Here is a 24,721-nt window from a genome sequence, read left to right on the forward strand (position 1 = left end):
TGAAGTTCCTATATATAAAATCGGAGTAATTAGATTGTCGACCTGTAGGTAGGAGTTAGCAGCGAACATTGCTGTCTGTCATTTTTGATATTACCACTTGGGGACACCAAAGTCCAGAGGAATAGTTCAGCGTTTTTGTTAAATATGCTTACTCACTCTCGTGCCAAATACCACTCTGTCAGTATTACGACTGGAAACGGCTAGCCTGGCTCTGGCCAAAGTCCAAAAAATGCACCAACCTGCACCTCTAAAGCACACTGATTAACACGCTGTATGTTGCTTTAATGTGTTAATGTGTTGTGTGTGAACCCATGTAAATGTTTGTGTGTGTGTGTATGTATACAGGTATGACCCTCAGACAGATGTGTGGACGGCAGTAGCCCCCATGAGCATCAGCAGAGATGCTGTTGGTGTTTGTCTCCTTGGCGACCGTCTCTATGCTGTGGGCGGTTATGACGGTCAGGTGTATCTCAATACTGTGGAAGCTTACGACCCTCAGACAAATGAGTGGACACAGGTAAACACTCACACACAAATAAATACAATGGCACATACACATACACATGCACATGCAAGCACACATACACACACACACACACATAAAACACACACACACACACACACACACACACACACTATTTATATATCTAGAAGCATGGAGTCTGGGCAGTTTGTGCAATAAGCCTTTATTCTCATATAGACAGATTTAGATGTTTGCACTTATATATACACTGATACTTAAATTCAATAAATACAAAAAATCATGATGTACACTAATAGAATTGTTATATAAACACAGTCACAGTTTGACCTTGCATGTATATATTATATTGTCCTTGTGGCTGCAGCAGTAGGAGATAGAGGGGACCATTTCAAAGTTGAACGATCTCATTCGGCTGAAGTCTATCACACTTCAGTTTATACCCCATCTCCTGCACAGTCTCAGAGGATTTCCAACCAAAGTCGCTGGAAATCTGCCATTTCACAGAAATGCACCATGCTGAGAACAAGAGGGGTGTAGGTGGGCGGATACAGAATACAGGGAACATTCAAACTTGCACAGAGGGATGAGGACAAACTGAGATGTGAGGGACATGTTGAGACCATTAAATGTGTCCTTTGTTCATTGTCAAAAACTGAAACAAACAAACAAACAGATGTGTTGTCTATCCTGTCCAAGTGGCATCACTCCCTCTGCCTGCTTTAGCACAAATCTGTCAATCTTTTTTACTTCCAAGACACATAACATTGGTGGTGAGTGTATGTTTAAAATTAGGTGACTGACAGCTCGAACTGTCTGTGTAGAAGCCGCGGATACGAAACAAAACAAGGCAAACAACCTCAAAAGACACGAGTGATTCACTTAGGACAAAAATAATTTGGTGCCTCCTCTATAAATCCTCACATTCTGGTTCACATCGGTGCCTGTGGATGGATGCACAATGTTGTTGTTTTGAGAGAAGACAAGACAAAACATATCATTAAGTCTTAGAGACTTGTGGTTCTCAATCGCCTCCAAGAGGTGGCAAGATAAGTCTGAGTGGTCACAACATGATGCAAAGCAGGAATAGCATATTTCTGCTACACTTTCTTGTGAATATCTGAATAATTTCACTTATCTTGGCCTCGAAAAGAAATTCAAATGAAACAATCTGAGAAGGAAGAATTACTCTTTTACTCTGAAGTTAAACTGCTCACAACCCATGAACATTTGCAGTCTGTGACGAGGGGTCACAACTAGATGTAACTTTGTTTTAGTGGTCCACAAGCCAAAAAGGTTAGGAGCCACTGGTATAGACCAGGGATTTCCAAAGCATACCCCACCCTCTATCCCTCACCTCAGCAACCGCTGCCCTCCCACACCCCTCCCTATAATATATATATAAAATATAAATATAATGTTGCCATACTACTACTACAGAACCCCACCTTTGCTATGTGTGGTGTAATTCGTCAGGAGGCCTCAGTTGCCTTCAGGTTCACCTTGCTAAACTTCTCCACCATTCTCTTCTGTTGTTGCGATTCCTCCAGTCTGTGTGGTGCAGGTCACATTTTGTAATTAGTTTACACTTTTTTTTATACAACCACACGCTGAACCCACAGTGAGTCACTTGAGACAAGGTAAAAACCAGCTCAAGGTCCCATTCATCAGATTTCCAAAATTTGGTTTAGCTCTTATAGTTTCAGGCTGCAATGATGTTGGTATCAAATTGCCTCATTTTGCCACTTCAAGTTCCCTTAATTTCCTCTACAAGCTGTGTCACTGCAGCTGCTGACTGTGTTGGTAATTGGCCCAAATTAGCAGAACAAAAACTACAGTATCTTCCAGCTGTCAGAATATCGACATGCCCCTGTCACTCACACCTCACATAGTATTGTATTTCTGAAATGGCAACATTTGAGGAACAAAGGCAAGACAAGGCACATATATTTGTATAGCTCATGTAATTCACAAATACAATTCAAACTGCTTCACATAATTCATTAAAAACTGCAAAAATTACAGTTTAAACCCGGTTTTCTGACAGTGAAGAGACATTTGTTTGTTTTCTCGCTGCAGCTTTCTGGGTCTGGGTGGGTTTTTTGGGGAGATTTGAGAAAAGACCATTACAGTGATCTAAACTACTGGAAATGAAAGCATGGGTTAGTCTCTCTAAATCCTGCCTGGATATAAATCCTCAGAGTTTTACTACTGTTTTTAATGTGGTCAAACCTGGTTTTTAGAGAGCAGATAAAAAACTAATTTCAACATAGCAGTATCTGATAAGTTAAAAAAGATATCACATCCACAAACATTGTAGAAATTTCCTAACTCCAATGTAATCCTCCAATGCAAGAGGAAACATTACTTTATTCAGTTTTCTATAGTTTTACCTGTTAATTTCCAGCTTTGACTGAGAGGTTTTTTTTCTTTCAGGTTGCACCTCTGTGTCTGGGCAGGGCAGGAGCATGTGTGGTGGCTGTCAGACTGTGAAAACAAAAACACAAACGGTTGATGGTTGATGGACTGTATTTGATGTGGTCCCTCCTCTTTGCTACCACACTGACATGGTGGCTTTTACCAAGAGATCCATCTGCCTACACCAGGAAAAAAAAAGAGGCTGATTACCCAACACTTCAGGTTTTACACTTCGGCAAAGTCAAGTTTTACACTCTTTGAAGACTGCCAATGATTAATTTTAATGTTAAGGTTAGGGTCAGGGCTGAGTCCTGGTTTCTGATGAAGTTTTCATATTTGAACAACTTGATAACATCTGCCCCAGAAGTGAACTGCCACCGACACCCACAATGAAGAGGGATCTGCAGTGTTTATCTGAGCATGGCAGAACAGCTGTCTCCCAGCATTTTTTTTTCTTACCTATTATTTTGTTCCTGTAGACACACATACACACACACACTTTCACCACACAGCTGAAAGCCAAGTGCCCCAGGAGTCAGAGAAAATTGAAAAGCCTCCCAAATTTGCCGGCATGACATCTAAAAAGCAGAGACGGGCAAGCTAGAAATCCCCCACAGCTGAGCTGATGTTTATTCAAGCCTAATGCAGTGCTGCATTATTCTATTTTCTTCCCCTTCAGACCTGCCCGCTGTTTATTTAGAGAGTAATTTTCTTAAGATCACACCAGAAGAAGTGTGTCACCTCCACTGTGTAGATGTTGTCAGAGAGTTTGATTTCAGTCAGAGGTTAAAAATAAAGACATTCCAAATCAAGGTATATATATATATAAGTATATTATGTACATAAAAAAATGTAAAATCTGTATGTTATGCTGTATATTATACAGTGGCCACTAAATATACCATGTGTAACTGTGTATTTCTTTTTGTACCATGAATTCAGATGAAGAAGAGGTGTAATAAAATGAGGGTTGGTGAGAAATGGTACAGCTGCTCATCTCCTCTTTTTGTACCAGAATATTTCACCTGCTCTTTTACAGTATAAATTATGTATGTACAATATATGCTGCTGTAAATTGCTGTTATTGGTCTTTTATACATTAAAGTCAAGATGTGATTTAACTTTCGTTTCTGTTTTTTCCTGTGTTAAATACTAATGGGCGACACTTTTAACAATAACAGCTAAATCATGTTTATGGAGCAGATGTCTCTGCAAGCCGCTTACATTTGTCACAATCACTATAAACGCTGTTATGGTATAAATTTCAATGTTTATATGTGGCTCTTATCTCTAACAGCATCCCCCATCAGAGCAGCCCTAGCAATGGCCATTGCAGTTCAAAGGTTTCTGTTCTGAATCCATTTTCTAGGCCTGGAGGTTAATATGAATCCTCATTACTTTTGAGTGTGGATACTCTAAGTTAAAAGCTGCAGCCTGAGCCAGAGACACTGCAGCAGGTTGAAGTGTTTGCCGACTGAAACTGTGTGAGGAAGAGGAATGCTCATAATTTGCAGATACTTTAACCCCGGGACAGCAGCCAGTAGCCAACTGATTCACTCTGTTATTTATTGCGGGGGAAGCTTTAAATCATAACCAGTACCCGGTGGCACTGAGAAATGATGCCTGCGACCTTGTCTTGCCACCTTAACAGCACCTGAGTGCATTACGCTTGACAGGAACAAGAGGCACACAGAAAGTGCTGGACTGTCTGACTCCACATGCTCAACATCTAAATGTAGAAATAACCTGCAAACAGACATGCAGCTGGATATTTCTGGGGAAACTAGACTTCATAAGATTGTCATAAGAAACATAGAGCCTTGGGTTTCAATATGTCACAGTATAAACATATTGCTTCAATGAAGAACTGGAAGGCAGTGTTACAGAATATATATGTGATACTGTCACTCTGTGCAGAATAAGATGATATGTTTTTTTTTTCAACCTTATAGCTTCAGGGGAAATAAAGGGAAACTGTCTTTTCAAGAGTTTTATTTTGTTCTTTCTGAGGTCTGTATGTCACCATTGAGAGAGAAAATACATGATTCCACTTTGTTGTATTAACACATCTGAGAATATAATAAGTATTGAAAATAGTAGCTGACAAAACAAGTAGTTGCTGTTTAGGAGCTTTTTACACATCACAATCTTCCTCAGCAGATTAAATTTGAATATCTACAGTGACTTCAATGACAACTGGGAAAACACCATCTGCTGAAGAAGGTATTGTGAAATGATCGAGAGCTCCAGAACAGCTACTTCTGTTTGTCCTGTAGGAATAGCTGGCAGTCCTACTGGAATTACCCAACTCATACTTTACAAAATACCCTATAAAATTTGGGACTAAACAGGATCAGATATAACTAGATGGAAACTCAGAAAGGGCAGAAAGTCTGAATGGTTCTTCCTTGGCCAATGCTCCATCCCTCCACCAAGTTCAGTACTGCTAACATAATCCTGCACACACTCGGGTGAAAACATAACCTCCTTAGCAGAGGTCAGTATAAAGATTCCCTGCACATGTGACTGTCTGTTCTGAAAATGTCCATCAGGACTATTTGTAACACCTTCAACATTCCTTCAAAATTCCTACGATACAGAAATATTTTCCTGTGGATTTTTTTGTAAATAAAAATCAAGGAGAAGACAACATCCGAAGCTAATTTCCTTTGGCACACGAGGTTTGACCTCAGCACAGTTTACAGGGGCAGGAAAATGTGTGTACATACAGTAAATCATAGACTTTCCAGAATTCACTGCAGGAATACAAGATTACTGTATTAGACTGATTTCATTTCTTTTTTGTTATTGAGGAGCGTAGTAGCCTACTTCATTTTAAAATGTGCCACTGCAAAAACATTCAGCTGCTCTACTCACTTGGGCTTTATTGTCTCACTGGCAAAAACATTTCACAACATTCATTTTTCATCAGTTTTTTTTTTTCCTCTCTCTGCTCTAATTTTACCATTTTGCTTGGAAATCATACAGCTGCTCCCTTCAGTGCATCTTAATGAGGTCTGAGTCAGCAGGGTGTATTCTGCTAAGGCATGCCGGAGCACAGTGCGGAATATCTGTGTCACACAGCTGGCATTTCATCCGAGGTCCCAGGTTTGTACAGGAAAAATAACCTGTCATCCTCCCATCAATAGAATAGAACAGAAGGTGCTGTGTCACCCTGTGCTGTGTTTTCCCCAGCCTTTCGTCAATAATGAAAAAACGGAAGAGAAGGAGCAGCTGACCTTGATTTATTTCAGATGAACAGCCTGTTCACTGTTGAGTCACAAAGGCTGAAAATGCTGTTTGCGTTTTTTTAAAAGAGCATCACTGATTGCTTGTAGGACAACGGAAAAAATAAGATGGGACAGGGCAGATGTTGGGAAAACTGTGACAGTGGAAAAGAAAGTCAAGGATTGTACAAGGCTGCCGCCAACTGGATCTGTGGTGGAAGCACAACGATATTTACAGTGATGCTGTTTGTGTGACCTTGTTTGTTTGTTTGTTTTACCTTATGTCCTTATCTCTGCGAAATGGCTGCCATTTAAGCCTTGTCATTCGTTTAGATGATTAGTAACATTGTGCTAACGCTTTGTTTTCAGATCTGAAAACAAGTAACGTGTAACATAACATAGAACAAAGAATTGTCATGAAAAAAGCACTACTTTGTGTGACTGTGTCAGCCTAAACTGTGGGAAACGCAAATAAGCACATTTGAATTTACTGATATAAATTCTGGTGATTGTAAAATAACAGCTTTTAGGAAAACTTCAATAACACAGAAGGTCTCCTTTGGATGGATATGATATGGATTATAATCATTTTGGCTGTACAGTGTGAAAACTGTCAGATTCTACTTTTATCATTATTATTAGTAGTAGTAGTAGTAGTATTGTCAGCTATATCGCCAAGTTCACATTTTTCATTCAACACCTTCAGCTGTAAAATAAACGTGTGTGTTGTAAACATTAGCCACAAGAAGCTGTGTCTGTGATCAGTGTAATTAGTATAATTAATGATAGATAGTAACAGTTATAGTAATAGTAATTAATAGTAATTAATGATAGAAGCATAGAATAATATTGTGAAACTATAAAGAAGGATTTTATTCTGGATTTGAAAGCAGACTGGTTATGATTTGCAAAGCAAGGTTTTTGGCAGCTAGTAACCCAAAGACCAGAGATGCTTTATTTTACAAGCGAGTACAAATTCTGTTTAATAGGTGTGAGGATTTTAGAGTTTGTACTGTGTGCAATGCTGCGTGTTTTGCATAAGCTGTCCCTTGCGGCCTTGTAAAAGACAATGACATATAGCTTTTGCGTGTGTAAACTAGGTTTAATGAACAACTCCTGTCTCCCACAGCCATCAAATCCCAATCTCAAACAGGTGACATCCTGCTACTGCTTCCGCTTGCTGAGTAACACCAGAGAAGTCAGGAGTCCAATCTCTTTTGTTTTATTGTCTTTACCTACAAATAAGAAACAGCACCATGATATCTATATGTGGAACTGATATACTAGTAACTGAGTTTTCCAGTCTGTATCACCGCTGGCCATGAGGAACGGCCGCTGGGATTTTCTACAGTTACAACATTTATCTAGAGTCTCAGTTCTGCAGCCTGAGGATGTTAACAAGCAGCACCTGCACCGATGCACCAGAAGGGATTCATATATAAACTGAGCTGAAAAACAATGCACATGAAGTTGCCTTGACAATAGAAAATAGCCATCATTTTCTGTGTTGGACTCCATAAAACATCTAATAAATGTCTGGACTATAACGACATGCTTCCTCAGTTTTATTGCAGTTGTTTACTGTACAGACTCCAGTCATGAGCAGTGGGACCAGATGCAGAGCTCAAATCAGTGCTTGGGCTGTTATACTGTGTGCATAAAGCAACATAGCTCCACAACAAACACAGCTGCTTGCACACTCAGACATTATGTACACGGTGCAATACCTCCAGGCTCACTTTATAGTGTATGCTGTTTTTGAACAGCTTTTCTAAAGAGAGACTTTCAAACATCTGTTGTTTCAGCTTCACAAACTGTTTATAATTCAATGGAAGGATTCCGTCCTTGTAAATGTTAAATCTACATGATGTTCTGACAGTGACTGTTGACTGTGAGGGAGTAATTTTCACAGCAGATACCAACACACATGTTCCTAATAACATATCTGTTTTTAAGAGGGTGACAGTGAACCAGCATGCACAGTGCTGGTACCTACTTAAGAAAATCTATGTCTGGATTGCTGTTTGTCAACAATATGGCATTTTATGCTCATTTATTATTTTTCTTTTATATTGTTTATTTATTGTTGTCTTTCATGTCACTCTACCAAGCTGTTCATACAATATATGTAATATTATCAGCAGTTTCTTGACAATATTAAAAATGTTCGTATTGAAACTCAAGGCTGTAATTAGTTTTGTATACTGTAGCTAAAGAAGATGTTCTTTCTGACTATATGAATATAATAATGGTTGCTTACATTGCTTAAAATGCTAGGATGCAGATCGATCCTCAAACTATTGATACAACCAATGCAAAGTCTTGTTTTGAGTACCAGTGCTTGTGTCAGTAGGCTCAATACCTGCATGAACACTATTTTTAGTGCTGTGATTTTTGCATCTCAGCCGCTGTTGTGTGAATGTGTGCAGTCATGAGCTCTTTATTGCAGAGAATGAACATACCAAACATTTATTATTTACCATTAAAAATATGCATGTGATGAAGTAATCAACAGAGAAGAGTGAAAAGAAATACCTCATGTTTTGCAATTACTTGGTGATGATTAAATGGACTATTTATAATGTATTCACCTCATAAATGAAGACAAATTTCTCTTCCCTACATAATGGTTACTTAGATTAGTGTCGGTATCTGTATTATTGGTATTGATACTGGTGATTCTGGCCATGATATTACATGGTATCGGATCAAAGCCAAATTATGTCGCATCACCCAACCCCATAAAATGCCCACATCTGCAATTAAATGCATGATTACCTTGTTGTCAATAATTTCTATAAAGTTTACATGTTTTTCTCAATTCAGAGCTGTCACTGAATGAAGAAAACATCCTGCACTCAACATTATTGGCCACCAACGGTTAAATTCACCACAGGAAAAAAAAAAAATCCGCTATTCATTTATTTTGGCATTTTGTTTTCTTCAGTGTCCAAATTTGCAACTTAAGTAAGACCTAAATCATCTTTGAAACAATTATTTATTTATTTATTTATTTTAAATCACTCTGTTCTGCTTTTGCAGCTCCTCATTGGCTGCTCACTGTTGCTATGACATCGCTCCTGCAGACGCTTCAGAGTGAAGCATTCTGGGATATGCACAACAATTATGTCGAAGATGCTCTGAACAGAAAAGATCGATTTAAAGTTTAAATAATGAACTAAGTGTTGCCATGATGAAGGTTAGTACCAGCGAAAGAACTGGAAATAACAACATTACTTCTGGTTTTACGATTTCGACGTTGAGTTTGATCCACGACCGTAGCTAGCTGCTTCTTCCAGCTAGCATTGATTAGCTTGGCAACTCTTTGAAAACCAAGCTAAACGCTAATGTAACGTTAACGTTTAACATTGGGTAACGTCAATTAGCTAAACCTGATAATTTGTAGGCTATAGCGTTATCCAAAGTCAAGTAACGAATTGCGTTTCTAGGTGTATGATCGAAGACGCTTTTTCCAAATGTCAGGACAAGCCTTCCATCACGACGGTGCATGTTTGGTTAGCTAATGGGCAGAAAAATCATAACAGTTCTTCAAAGTGTAAGATTGCATTATTTACACGCCTAACATAGTGTTAGCTGTGGCAGCTGTATCTTATTTGTCCGTGTGACATTTTATACAGCTTATCTTTTCACGTTCTGGGTCAAATCTTAGTCCATGTAACAAATTTCAACTTCATAAATGCCATAAAAAGAAACGTAAGACATTGGTTTCAAAATAAACCCCCAGTTTGTTTCTCCAAGCCAAACTTAAGATTATTCAAATGATGTAACTTGAGTAAACTCACTAAAACAAGGATATAATAAGCATTAAAAAAGTAAACAAGAAGTAATTCCCTTTAATTCAAGATGATTTCCAGTAAAACAATTTGTGTTCACTCACTCTAATTCTTAACTTTCCCACATTTTATTTTTTGAACAGCAATATTACGCTAACATTGCTTTAGGTTTATCAAAAATGCTGAAATAAATGGCAATGAATGGCATGATCAAGAGCAGCCAGTCAATGAAATCTAACATTAAGTAATCTTTCTGGTTAGGATGAGAGAAGACTGTTATTGAGTTTGGAACCTATTTGTATTTCTCCTGAGAAAACTATGAATACCACTTTAATTTCACATACTTGCATATGTTTTAACATATAAAATGTAGTTAAAAAGTAATCTTTGCATCCACAGAACGTTTTCATTCTTGCTGACAAAGCCTGGGCGGGTTCTAACCTACTGTATAAGTGGCAGAAAACCCTTGGTAACTATATTGCTGTTGCAGGGTGAGTAAACCATTGTGGTAGAGAATGTAGCCCTATAAAAATGTGTAAAATGAATATGCATGCTGATATGCATTATATTTCTAATACAGACAAGACAGCTCAGTGAAAATATTTGATCGCCATGGACACAAGTGGACTGAACTCAACCTTCCAGGGTAAGTGTGAGAACATCCTTATTGGCTCTGACTTTGTCTAATCAAAAAGATTGAGATGATTACCTCTTGCTGTATTTTACAGTAAGTTCTTTTCCACTTTTTCTCCTTTCTTTTACTTCCCCTAGACGTTGTGTGGGTATGGACTGGGATAAGGATGGAGACATTTTGGCTGTGATAGCTGCAAAATCCAGCTCCATCTACCTCTGGGATGCCAGTGTCAATAAAACATCCCAGATAGACAGCGGCATGAGGTGTGACACGCATGCATCACATTTCCAAAGAGGGAGAAGCTAGCATTGGGAAAATTCTCAGATTCACATACACTTCTTCAGGCTAAATATCAAATGTTAATGTTGATGCATTCATAATTCCAGCCCATGAGGCTCAAACAGAGCGAGAATTATTGCTAATCATTTCTGATACTCTGGGTTTGTTCCCTGCTGTTATTTGTTACAACAGGGATCAGATGTCCTTCATCTTGTGGTCCAAGACTGGCCCGCTGTTGGCAGTCGGGACAGTCAAAGGAAACCTGTTGATCTACAATCAGCAAACTTCACGCAAGATCCCTGTACTGGGTAATGCACATGCAACACAACTGCACAGAGACTTGTTTACAGTTTTGTCATTCTGTAGTCACTTCTCTTGTGTTGATTTCCTGTCCCTCTCTCTCCATGAATGCTAGGAAAGCACACCAGAAGGATCACCTGTGGGTGCTGGAATACTCAGAATCTACTGGCTCTGGGAAGTGATGACAGCACACTGAGCATCAGCAATCATGAGGGTGACACCATCAGACAGGTACTTGCACATAAACACACAGAAGCACAAATATGTTAACATTACCTCAGCCATGAAACATAAGTGTTTACATTAGATTATGTTCATGTCAACGATGATATCTGAATGCGCAGTATTACTAAGTAGAAGAAGAAGAAGAAGAAAAAAAAGGTGGGAAATAGATCCAGTTAACTTTCTGTTCTCTTGCTAGATAACGCTTCGCGGTGAGCCTGCTGAAATTTACTTTTCAGTGATGAAGACAGATGAAAGGTCTGCTCAAGGAGAGAGCACCGTAAGATTGCTGCTATTTTTCACTAATCTTCATTATCCAGACTCTTCTTATATGTACAGTACATGATTTTTACATCACACATTTATTACAATATGTTCACATTCTAGTGTCTCAAGTTGAATTGTCGCCTGTTGTAATTTGTCAAAGCAGGCCAAAGCATTCACTACTGGCTATGTACTTTTATCTCAATGCTTGCAGAACAGTGTGCAATGAGGATTCCCAGTGCAGATAAAACAGTAACTTTATGGGTAAAACAAAAAAGTAATTTAACGTAACTATTGACCCTTCAGGTGAGTGTGTCTGTGGAGAAGAAGATACTGATGCTTTTCAATGTCAACGACCCTGAAAACCGGATAGAGCTGACGTTCCAGCGCCGCTATGGAAACATTGTGTCCTATCGCTGGTACTCACATATTCAGGCACACCGCCAAGCTCAGATATTGAATTATGGCTGTGAGATATTGGTATTAAAATTAGTTCTGTCTCCCTGCTTGTTACTTCCAGGTATGGTGATGGGTATATACTCATTGGCTTCTCCCATGGATTCTTTGTGGTTATTTCCACTCACATCAGGGAGATTGGGGAGGAGCTCTACCAGGCTCACAACCACAAAGATAGTCTAAACAGTGTGGCCATCTCGCCAGCGTTGAACAAGGCTGCCTCCTGTGGGGACAACAGGTACACACACGCTTTCAAAAGAGATAGCACCGTCATTCTGTTTCTTTGTTAGCATGAAAAAATAAATTTACGTATTTCTTATTGCAGCATAAAGATCCACGAGCTGTCTGAGCTTAAAGATATCAGCAATATAATTCAGTTGGATGACGAGACTAAAGGTGAGAGACAGTCATCTTTTCCAGCCAAACTGTCAAAGTGTCATCTTGAAAGCATCACCTACTTCTCTTTCATTTGCCTCCCACCCTCTCTCCTCCTCCAGGTCTGGACCAGCTGAGCTGGACAGATGATGGCCAGCTGTTGGCTCTTTCCACACAGAAAGGGACACTCCATGTCTTCCTGACCAAGCTGCCCCTCCTCTGTGATAGCTTTGGTACCCGGCTGGCCTACCTCACCTCCCTGCTGGAGGTCACCATCTCCAACCAGGTTGAGGGGGTGAGGACACAAATACACACACACACACACACACACACACACACACACACACACACACACACACACACACACACTCACTCAAAATGCATACAGCATTGCAACAAGAATGAATATGCAAAACTCTGCCGAGGTTGCACAAGCTGTTAAATCTTTTTTGTTGATGTTGGCTAAAATATGGAGAATACATAAATCCTATAGTATGGAATATCAACAGACAAATGCATTACTTTTTGGGTTGTCATCCAAATATGTCATGTACCTATTTTGTAAAAATTGGATAAGATTTGATGAGGAGCAGTTGAGAGGTGTTGTATGTGTCTGTGGGCTGAAAAGGGCATGGCTATATGTGTAGATGTATTATTGGACCATGAAATGTATTAAACACATTTGGCAAAAAATAGGTGAGCTCATGGTCTAGGCTGATTAGAGGAAAGATTAATAAGAAATGAAAGTGATTAAAAGGGCAAGATACAGTATGTAAGACTGGGCTAGTTGTGTTTCTGCGCTGATGGGGGTAGATACTGCTGACTGAATAGATTCAATATTAAATCTCTCTCTCATTTGTTTTTCAGGAAACCCTTGTGACCATAGAATTGGACGTAGAGCCCACTTTCATTGCAGTGGGACCATACCATGTAGCTGTCGGGATGAACAACAGAGCCTGGTTCTACGCATTGGTTGACCAAGAACCTGGTGTGTCGAGCGTTATGTGGTGTGTGTAGGAATTGATTTAATCATGTAAATGTCTGCGCATAAGTTTTACTGCGCTGTTTCTGTGTATCACTCAGGTTTTCACAAGCTGAAGGATGTTGAGTATTTGGGGACGATAGCCAGTATGTGCCTTAACTCAGACTACGCAGCAGCGCTCTTTGAGGGAAAAGTGCAGCTGCACATGGTGAGTCATCTGGTGTCAGTGCTTTGTCTTTCTTTTTATTGAACAATAAATGATCAATGAACAGGCTTCACCCTTTATCGTTATTGTTTAACATGGATATTCTACAAGTCTGTGTATGTGTGTTTTAGATCGAAGGCAAAGACCATGAGGAGAAGAAACAGATGAAGTTGTTTCCAGATGATGACAGAAAAGGTCGAATCCTTTGCCATGCTCTCACCGCTGACTTCCTTTACTACGGCACTGATGTAAGACTCAGCACATCATCACGTCAGTCAGCCCACTTAGTACATAGTGAAGCTGCTCCGCACACACTGAATGAAAGCATGACTGTGGACACTGGTGGTGCTAATTTCTGAATCAGAAAGTTCCTTTCATATACTGTATCTGTTATACACAATCAATTTCATCACCAAACTCAAAACAAAGATTTATTGAAAACAATCTCTCTTTTATACCTTCGCACTGGCATCAGCAGTGGCCAGAGGCAATATGTTTTCAGATTTTCCATTCATCTCATTCTCATGAATGCAATGTCTCAGGAACGCTGTGAGGGAATTTAAAAAAAAATTGGCACAAATGTTCACTTGGACTCAAGGATGAACTCATTAGAATTCTGTGGTCAAAGGTCTCTGTGACAAAACACATTTTTGGCCATAATTCAAGAATTCAAATACTAATTATGACAAAATACACTTAATACCTTTTATTTAATCCCTTCAAAGTTCTCAGTGTATATAGTATATGGTTCTGGACAGACATTGAACTGTTTATGCACAAACTGAAATTTGACTGGTTGGCAGAGGCAACACAAACTCAAGGCAGTGATTCTAATTATTACATGTTTCAGTTTTGTGAATTCTCAAAGACAAAGACTAGTCCTGGTCCATTTCCTCTAACCTCTCCTTAATCATCCCTTTTTCCTGTTTTCCCCAGATCTGCTTCTTCAGTCTTTTGTGGTCTAGTATTTGTTCTTGTTTTACTATTTCCCCATCTCCCCTTATCCCTGCCTACTACTGTTGTTGGTTGCCGTGCATTTGTAATTGTCACTTTTTCTAATGGATGCTCTTATCTCTCTTATTATCTTTTTCTCAGTCAGGCAATGTGGTATGTGTCTTTGTGGAGGACTGGGAGACTGTGAGCAGCTACAGCCATCCAGTTGGTGTGAGGAGAGTATTCCCTGACTTAAATGGCACACGGCTGGTCTTCATTGATGACAAGAACGGCGGCTTCCTGCTCTCTCCTGCAAATGTCAGTACATATGGTTACTTATTACACCTATGAATACACACAGCTGAAATTACAAGCACACACAGAGAGGTTTGCACTTTTAATTACACAAGTACTTAAGCATACAGTGACAAAATATCATGGTAAAAAGAGATTCAATAAATAGTTAATGGAGTTTAATACAATTTGGATTGTACAAACAAGTTAAAACAATGAAATGTAGTATGACAAGCTATACAGATATAAGAGAAACAACTGAAAACTAATGATGCAGAATTTAAGTAAACTAATAGTATGTGTTGTTCTGGTGTGCTGCAACTGGTTAAAGTATGGTCCAAGTCATTAGGACTTCATGAGTTAGATGCCCACTCCTAACCATTGCCATGACCCACTTTCTCCCTTTCCAATTATATCTCATGCACATTTGTGGCTCTCTCTTGTGTAGTATGACTAACACAAATTTAGAAGGTAGAGTGTCTTTGTTTTGATACTATGAAAAGATGTACAACTGCTCCTGGGATCAAATCTGACATCTTTAAGTTTCAGGGCTTATAAATCACTGCGACTTACAACACTATTTATTGTCTGACTCCACCATATACTCTGAATATGAAAATACTAATACATGGACGGTAAAGGCAAATGGAGTAACAAGTAATTTGGATTAAGTCTAAAGAAAATGATCTGACATGTTCCTCAAACCACAGGTTGTATTTATACAAAAACTAATAATCCTACACTGGTCAAAGCAAAACCTTAGAAATGTCAAAATATCACCATGTTAAGACCAAAGTTTGATAATGAGCATTGAGACAGTCTATGCACTGTGTATTATCAGTTCTTAGATGTATTCTTAAAATTGATTAATTTGACGATGTGAACCCATCATGATCATGATGGCTACAGCCTGGATTTAAGTGTCACATCTTTCTCCAAGCTAACCAGACCAACTTATTATACAGTATTAGATGTGAAAACAACTAATCTTTGTGTGTGTGTGTGTGTGTGTGTGTGTGTGTGTGTGTCCGTGTGTCCATCCGATCCAGACAACTGACTCCTGCTTTGAGCTCCCCAACTTCTCTCCCACCATCACAGGAGTGCTGTGGGACAACTGGCATGCTGACAGAGGAGTGTTTGTAGCTTATGACAATGACAAGGTCTACACCTATGCCCTGCATAAAACTACCATATATGGTAGGGAGATGCCACAGCATAACACACACACTTACACATTTTTATTTCTCTAATGTTTACCTCTAACTTATTAAAAAGAGAGTACTGGTTTTTCTGATTTTTTTTTCTTTCCCCCACCATCTTATTCAGAGTGGCTTGCAATTAGTGCAGTATAATACATTTTAAAATGAAATCAACAAAATAGTTTTATCTAACAGTACAGCAAAACTCTGGCTCCTAGCCTCATTGAAATAGTCCTCCTGTTATTGTAATCCTGTGATATAAAAGTAGAAGAGAGATAACAGGGATGATCTTTGAGCATTTTTTAATGTCTCTCTCACTGTGTCTGCCCAGGTCCTCGAGTGGTGTTGGTGGGGAGCACCACGATCTTTTCACAGAAGCCTTTGCTCTTGTACAATGGGGAACTGACTTGTCAGAGGGCGAGTGGCAAGACCAGTGAAGTGGCTCTGAGCACACACTCCTTCCTCCAGCACTCAACTGGCACATCAACAGATTCACCGCCAGGACTCAGCAAGCATCTCACCCAGGCACTCATGCTCAAGAGGTCAGTTCAATCTGGCATCAGATTTATTAGATGTTGCTGTTAAAGAAGAATTTTTACTTTGTTAAAACTTTGTTACCCACAATGACTAATGCTGCTTGTGGTGTTAATGCTGTTGTGTCAATGGACATTAAACTAATCAGTTCTAACTACTGAATGAAAGATAAAGTACAGCTGTGTTGAGAAGGATATGTCTAAATCTGCTTACAAAATTTTGAAAATACAAAAATTCTGTTTGTAATTGGGGAAAAAATAAGACCGCAATGATTAACATTACATTATGTATAAAATTGTGGCTTTCAGCACCCATACCATATATGAATTATATTCAAACAAAGGTAATACATTGTTTTTGGTAATTGTTTTGTTTTGGTTTCATTGTCTGTCTCTCCCTGACGACACCTTCCAATTTTAACTCTGGGTTAAATCAGTGAGACTAGGAACAAAATTGTGTGTGTGTGTGTGTGTGTGTGTGTGTGTGTGTGTGTGTGTGTGTGTGTGTGTGTGTGTGTGTGTATTCCTGCCCAGGTTCCATGAAGCTTTGGCTCTTTGCAAGTCTGCAGGCACTGAGGCAGACTGGGCAGAGTTAGGCAAAGCCTGTCTGGTCCACATGGAGGTCGATCTGGCCATCCAGGTCTATCGCATGAGTGGCAATGTGGGCATGGTCCTTTCACTGCAGAGCATCCAGGTACAAAACACACAATGGTTTATATATCACATACTCCTCATAAAAGACAGTGTTTCTGTCTCTTTTGACACAACATTGTTCCTATCTCCTTATCTGTCTCTCTTGGTGTCTGTGTCTCCCTCTGTCCAGGGTACAGAGGACATGAATTTACTGGCAGGACATTTGGCCATGTTTCTAGGTGACTACAACTTGGCTCAGGACCTCTATCTCTCCTCAAACTGCCCAATTGCTGCCCTGGAGGTGTGTTTGTATTTTTGTATATGTGTAAGAGACCAAGGCCGATTGCTTGTGCTTTATTTGGGTATCTCCTGTAATAAAATTGGTTAAGTCAGTGGCTCATAACCAAGATATTGCACATGGGCGGACAAATCATTTGCAACACAGTACAATTTTGATGAAAACATGTTTTTAAAACTGGTCGGCAGAGTCCAACCTTTTTGTTTTTTTTTAAACAAAAAAGAAAAATTGAGCTTCCTACATGTTTACCCTGCTTTCAGTTCAATCGTGAATGTTTGATCGTTACCATTAAAGAAGAAAGTGCTCTTGGCCTCCGTATTGTTATGGGGTCAGATGTGGGCCACCGACTTTTTTGAGATTTTCAAGTAGGCCATGAGTAGGAAAAGGTTATGAACTGCTGGGTTAAGTAATTCCTTACAATTGTAGATTTTGTCAGCTATTGTTAATTAACATTGTTAATGTAGCATTTTGTGTGTTTGTTTTAGATGAGAAGGGACCTGTTGCACTGGGACAGCGCTCTTATGTTAGCGAAGAGGCTAGCTGAAGACCAGATTCCCTTTATATCCAAAGAATATGCCGTTCACCTGGAGTTTATGTAGGTGTATCCACACAACACACGTACAGTATATATTATTCAGCAGACTTGATCTTTCTAAACCTCTATTTTTCTCTTTGTAGTGGAGACTATGTGAATGCATTGGCACATTATGAAAAAGGCATGACCCACAATAATAAAGTAAGTGCAATATACCGGTACTATATATATAACTCATCTGTCAGAAATAATAATAGTACAAAAAGTTAATAAATGTTCATTTTTGGACTGTGCTTACCCCAGATACTTGTTTTGATTACACATACCTCCTGATACTATGATAGTTATTGTTGTTAAATATGGCAGCATCCAATTATTTCTGCTAATGTGGTTTAGTTTACATGCACCCTGCAGCTGTAGGACAAAGAATGCTGTTCCTGTTAACTACTTGCTGTATATCCTTTCAGATTCTCCTCTTAGGATTTGTAAAAAGCAGTCAGAACAAAGATGATGAAAATTAAATAACTTTTACTTACTTTGAATTTTCTCCCTCTGTTGCCCTCACCTTCAACCATCGTTCCTTTGCTGTGTCAGTTCCAGGAGCATGACGAGGCATGTCAAGCAGGTGTAGCCAGGATGTCCATCAGAATGGGTGACATCAGGAGAGGAGCTGCCCAGGCTATTCAGCACACAAGCAGAGTCCTCAAGAAGGAATGTGGAGCCATACTGGAGAGCATGAAGGTAGAGACAGCCTCATCTCTTTCTTCTTGTAAATTAAATGTTTTGGTGATTTCCCATATTATACATTAGCATTAGATTAAAGTCACCTGAAGTGTTTATGTGTGTTTTACAGACTGCGTTTATTGTGCAGCGCTGAAAATATCTGAGCATCAGATAATATTTTTTAATTTCATTTCGTTCATATCTCCTTCTATGGTCTTTTAAATTTCTCACAGCAATTCTCTGAAGCTGCTCAGCTCTATGAGAAAGGCCAGTATTATGACAAGGCTGCATCCGTCTACATTCGTTGCAAGAACTGGTGAGGCAAACACTAACATACACCAACACAGAGACCTGCAAGTTTCTCTCCTCCTTTATGTTATTCTATTTTATTCATGTGTTTCTACTCCATACTCAGGGCGAAGGTGGGAGAGCTGCTCCCCCACGTTTCCTCTCCCAAGATCCACCTGCAGTATGCCAAGGCCAAAGAGGCGGATGGCAGGTAGGTTCTTAGTCTGAATGTGTCACCACTGAAGACAGTTAAATCATTGAAAGAGAAGCTGATGTAATGTATACTGTTTGCATCAGGTATAAGGACGCAGCAAGGGCCTATGAGAGCGCTAAAGACTGGGACAACATGATCCGTGTGCTGCTGGACCACCTGAACAACCCTGAGGATGCTGTTCGCATTGTCAGGGAGACGCAGAGCATCGATGGAGCAAAGATGGTTGCCAGGTAGGACAAAGATGAGCACAGGCGTACACACACAACAAAGGTTGTGCACATAACCATGTTATCGTCATTTCTTTTAGTTCCATCTACTGTTTTCTCTTTAGTGTTGACCTCACCAAACTGAATTCCACAGACTGTTTTATATTGAGTCTTATCAAAACTAATCCTTTATAAGGCTGCACTAATGTATATTTATACTGTTGATTCTTTTTTGATTGTTTGGGCTATAAAATGTCACAAAATAGTAAAGCCAATTTCAACGGGACATCTTCAAATTGCTTGTTTTGTCTGACCAGCAGTCCAATGCTCACAAATCACAAAGATATTCAATTCACAATAATATGAAATAGAGAAAAGCTGCAAATCCTCCCATTTGAGAAGCTTGACAATTTTGTGTGATAAATTACTTAAACAATTAATCAATTATCAAAATTGTTGCTAATAAATTTCTTCTCGATTGATTAAAGGATTAATTAACAAGTAATTTCATCTCTAGTTCTCTCTCTGTATTTCTGTAATAGACCTTAAACATATGTTTGTGTGTCTCAGATTCTTCCTGCGGTTGAACGACTACGGCTCAGCCATCCACTTCCTGGTTCTGTCTCAGTGCAACGATGAAGCTTTCCAGTTGGCTCAGCAGCACGGACAGATGGAGGTCTATGCAGACATCATTGGTCAGTCTGTGTGGTAATGTGTGTGTAGATCATATAGACATTTACAATTTGATATAAACATTCGAAGTGTGTCTAACATTATTTGCTGTTGCACTATTTGCTAGTGGCCCAAGCTGTTTTCTATCATTGTAATTCCAAATAAATGGTTGAATATTAATTGCATAACTGCGTGTGTGTGTGTTGATCAGGCTCTGAGGCGACGCAGGAGGATTACCAGAGCATTGCTCTCTACTTTGAGGGAGAAAAGAAACACCTGCAGGCTGGCAAGTTCTTCCAGAAGTGTGGGCAGTACAGCAGAGTAAGAACTTTCTGCTAGTAGTTCGTTTATTTACTCAACAGTTTTTTGTGACTTTATCTGATTCAATAGTTACGTAGACACGAGACACTGACTCACATTGTCAGTTTTTTCTTTCTTTGTGTTTCTCAGGCCTTGAAACACTTCCTGAAGTGTCCCAACACTGATGACAACCTGGCAGTGGAGATGGCTATTCAGACGGTGAGAGCTGTGTGTGTCAAACTGAATGTGACTGGGTATATACAAAATGAAGTGGGCATTCAGTTAAGTGTTTTTGGTGTGTGTGTATGCACTCCAGGTGGGTCAGGCCAAAGACAGCTCTTTGACCGGTCAGCTGATAGATTACCTGATGGGGGAGAGTGACGGAATGCCCAAGGTAATCAATATACTGGAACAATGGAGCCTTCTCTCTTTCATTCAGCTCAATGACTGTGACTTTCCTAGCTACATGATATTGTTGTAACATTTCCAGTAATAACTTATTATTGTCTACATTTATTGTTTGGTGTATTTTTCACTCGTTCTCCCTCTTACTGTCTCTCCTCTTTAAATTTGATAGCTTCTGTCAATTCAGGTAGGAACCAGAAGTGTGAGATTGACATAAACACAACCTTTCACTTTAAAAAAAAAAGAACAGTAAAATTTGAAGAGAGGGCATATTTTTAGTTACTAGGTTTCTCAAGTCCAATAAGGCACTATCCACAAATCTTGTATTTCAAAACAGTAATTGACATTCTGCCAACAGAGCTAATAGGAGTATCCATTTAGCAGTTGTCTTTATGAAAGACAGGTGGGCCATCATTTATGTGTCTGTATGTGTATGCGTGTCATAGGTAATGTACATCTTTGTGAACATGTCAGTAGGACATGAGTGTGCCTTATATTCCTTCAGCTTGCCCTTAAGGAACTGTTTCAACTGATTAATTCTGTGCCTTGAGATGTGTTACCGACCAAACAGGGGCACCATCCTGGAAGCACAGTTTTCCTGTTATCTGCAAATATGCATTCAAAGGCCCTGAAAACCATTTTTTTCACTCAGTTTCATGCTCTGATAAATGGTGTCCTAAATAAACCCAGTTTTCTGCCAAAGTCAGGACAGATTTAGTTTTCCTTTTGACTTTGCTAATTTCAGAACTGCAGTTAACACTCTCCACTTGCAGAATACATCTACAGGTATTAGGGATCACTGGTCCCAGATTGTGTCATTAGCTGCTGTAAATCAGACATTAATTACACGTAGATCATGATCACAAAGCGGATGAAAGCTGCAGCACTGTTTTACCCCTTTCCCCATGTCTAAAATGTTGATGGTTCGTTGGCCCTCTTCCCAGGATGCCAAGTACCTCTTCCGTCTCTATATGGCGCTGCAGCAGTACAGGGAGGCTGCTCGCACCGCCATCATCATCGCCAGGGAGGAGCAGTGTGCAGGTACAAACATATTCACTAACACTAATCAAGACATTCTTAGCCAGTTTCAACAACATGACCCATGTGATAAAAATTGCAATCAAGTTTTTCTTGCCTGCTTATTTTTTGTGTGTGTCTGTTACTCTTAAAGGGAACTACCGTAATGCCCATGACGTGCTGTTCAGCATGTACACAGAGCTGCAGGCCCAAAAGATTAAGATCCCTGCTGAGATGGCCACCAATCTGATGATCCTCCACTCCTACCTACTGGTGAAGGTCAGAACAGCTGAAATCGTTCACATGCATACAATGTGTTAGTAGAAATCTCTATTGCTGATAGAGGGCCTACATGAAAAAAACCCCACCTGTAATCATTTATAATGATCTTGTCATTGTTTACATGAAGCAATCAGTCAAACTGCTGCTAGTGACTTGAAGAATGTTTGTTTTTTTGCAAGAGTTGTATTTACTTTTTCTCACTTCTAAAATCAACAAAATATGACATTTGCTTACAACATCAAAATGTATGTCATGATTACAATGGTCAAAATAAACACAAATTAAAATGGGAAAAGGCAAGAAAGCATCTGACACACCAACCAGTACAGCACAGTTTGACATAATGAGAACTAAGGTTGTTTTTCTGAATAAAACCTATGTTAAAGGGTTTGTAAAGCATCATGGGCATGTCAGTCTAAATGTTATATGACAAGGCTTCTCTATCTTAATATTACATATGTGACTTTGACTTTGTAAATGTGTTTTTTTATGTAGGTCCATGTGAAGAGAGGAGACCACCTAAAAGGAGCACGCATGCTCATTCGTGTCAGCAACAATATCAGCAAGTTTCCTGCACGTGAGTCAAAACAGATAAATCTCCTTTTCCCAATACTAATCGATTGTGAAGTACACACAAAAACTAGAAGTCTTCCACTAGAAGTTTCATCAGTGTGTATGTGTGTGTGTGTGTGTATAGATGTCGTTCCCATTCTGACGTCAGCAGTCATTGAGTGTCACCGTGCTGGACTGAAGAACTCGGCTTTCAGCTTTGCTGCCATGCTGATGAGACCAGAATACCGAAACGACATCGACCCAAAGTACAGGAAGAAGATTGAGGCTATGGTTCGGTGAGTGAAGAATGTCCACATCTCCTGTTCACTTTTGTAGAAATTTTGCCATCCGCTAATGATTTTCAGACCCCCTCTCCCGCTCTTCCTGACCTCCCGCCATCTCCACATGTGTACTTCTCATCTACCTGCCCTACACTGCCTATGAATCATTGTCTTCACTCTGTATGTGTCTGCACCACAGACGTCCAGATACATCGGAGCTAGAGGAGGAAACGACTCCATGTCCCTTCTGTGGCTTTCAGCTACCACAGAACGAACTGCTGTGTATTTCCTGCAAGAACAACCTGCCCTACTGCATTGCCACGGTACAAACACCACATGACATTTTAAGACTCGAATGCGGTTAAAAGAAAAAAAAAAGAAGCTAGCACTACATTTTTTAAAAACCATTGTTATCATTTGATCTTTGTTCTCTTTTCATTGTCCTCAGGGTCGTCATATGCTGAAAGAAGACTGGTCTGTATGTCCTCACTGTGAATTTCCTGCTCTCTACTCGCAGTTCATTCTGTAAGTGTCACACAAGCATGAACATACACTAGTTGTCATTTTCAGGTAGTTAAGTGATCATATAACAAATTAATGTTTATCTAAATTAAAGACAGCATTGTGATATGAAAATAAAAAAGACAATATGTGGATGGTTGATCTCAGAATTACAACACAACAGTTTGCAGAATGTTGTTTAATGACTAAATGCTGAAAGTGTCTGGTAGATCAGCTTTTATGACCATGGCTTGAGTTTTCGACCCCCTGTGGATTTTGATTTGAGTGCAGCTTCTTTTTGCCTTTGATAAGTGGCCATGGTATCAGCATGATAATACACTCTAAGGTGTCCTCCACTTTTTGTTTCCACATTGACCATTCTTTTGTATATCAGGGTCAATTGCTTAATTAAATTGAATTCGACGTTGACAAATTTACACTGAACTTTTGTTTCAGGTTGCTGGAGATGGAGACAATGTGTCCCATGTGCTCTGAGACTCTGAGTGTCAACCAGGTGAAGAAGATCTCTGATTGTTCCAAATACCTGCAGACTGATGAACTGGATCAATGAAGAAAAAATGTTTAAATACATAAAATATATATTTTGGATGGAATTTATTGATAGTTTTGTATGACATAACAGAGACACTTGATATCAACCAAAAGACAATAAAGCAAATAAAAAATGTAATGTATATTTAGGTGAAATTGTATGTGTAATAAAACCGTTTTGTTACCTGTTATTCTTTTTATTCTCTATTTGTATTTGTAAAAATTCAGATTTCAAATTTTTTTTAGCTTGTGGATTTTGAATAACCATTGTAAACTGGCTGAGGATGCATCAAGAATAAAAATATATTTCTATACCAGTGAATATTTGTAATGATTTACTTTATCAGTTTTAACTGTCTGTGAGTTCTGCAACCAACAACAAAGGATTTGTAATTATTTCTCAAGTAATCTGTTGGGCAACAGCATTGAAGAAAAGGTATGAAACCATACATTCCTGAAGCAAAAGTTGACATTTTTTTAAATGTCTTATTTTATCTGACGAACAATTGAAAACTTGATAGTCAATATACTTTTTTTGCCTTGCAATACTTTGATTTTTTTCTACCTTGCTGTGCTATGAAGTTTTCATGACATTTTATACTATGACGTTTTTATTCCTTCCTTAGTATACTAAGGCATAAAAACGTCACAGTATAGTGTGATGTT

At 39.2% G+C, this 24,721-nt stretch overlaps 2 protein-coding genes across 4 annotated transcripts in view; both read left to right on the forward strand.

Annotated features, from left to right (window-relative positions):
• Positions 1–3,392, forward strand: part of klhl5 (kelch-like family member 5) — a 53,145-nt gene extending 49,753 nt beyond the window's left edge. For all 3 annotated transcript variants that reach the window (XM_087177154.1, XM_087177155.1, XM_023418555.2), the window contains 2 exons: positions 346–517; positions 2,918–3,392. In XM_087177154.1, coding sequence (XP_087033280.1) covers positions 346–517; positions 2,918–2,974 — 229 coding nt within the window. In that variant the 3' untranslated portion in view covers positions 2,975–3,392. The remainder of the gene's footprint in view (positions 1–345; positions 518–2,917) is intronic.
• A 5,828-nt stretch (positions 3,393–9,220) lies between these two features.
• On the forward strand, positions 9,221–24,377 carry wdr19 (WD repeat domain 19). Its single transcript, XM_023418568.2, has 36 exons — positions 9,221–9,325; positions 10,320–10,411; positions 10,501–10,566; positions 10,692–10,817; positions 11,026–11,141; positions 11,249–11,364; positions 11,555–11,635; positions 11,926–12,038; positions 12,140–12,313; positions 12,401–12,471; positions 12,573–12,745; positions 13,318–13,438; positions 13,534–13,640; positions 13,769–13,885; positions 14,733–14,888; positions 15,914–16,061; positions 16,395–16,605; positions 17,131–17,290; positions 17,420–17,530; positions 18,013–18,122; positions 18,206–18,263; positions 18,657–18,803; positions 19,019–19,101; positions 19,201–19,284; positions 19,371–19,517; positions 20,064–20,188; positions 20,377–20,486; positions 20,616–20,684; positions 20,782–20,859; positions 21,815–21,911; positions 22,042–22,166; positions 22,665–22,746; positions 22,867–23,017; positions 23,202–23,325; positions 23,451–23,527; positions 23,960–24,377. The coding sequence occupies exons 1-36, from the start codon at positions 9,317–9,319 to the stop codon at positions 24,072–24,074; spliced, it is 4,050 nt and encodes a 1,349-aa protein (XP_023274336.1). The 5' UTR covers positions 9,221–9,316; the 3' UTR covers positions 24,075–24,377.
• Positions 24,378–24,721: the final 344 nt, after the last annotated feature.

This window comes from Seriola lalandi, unplaced genomic scaffold (genome assembly GCF_002814215.2).
Source record: "Seriola lalandi dorsalis isolate HSWRI2012SDOR001 ecotype SW California unplaced genomic scaffold, Sedor1 jcf7180002054582, whole genome shotgun sequence".
Taxonomy (NCBI): Eukaryota; Metazoa; Chordata; class Actinopteri; order Carangiformes; family Carangidae; genus Seriola; species Seriola lalandi.

Coding starts and splice junctions, on each gene's coding strand:
- wdr19 (XM_023418568.2), top strand. Junction 16,606..17,130: donor CAGGCACTCATGCTCAAGAG/GTCAGTTCAATC, acceptor ATTCCTGCCCAG/GTTCCATGAAGCTTTGGCTC. Junction 17,291..17,419: donor TTTCACTGCAGAGCATCCAG/GTACAAAACACA, acceptor CCCTCTGTCCAG/GGTACAGAGGACATGAATTT.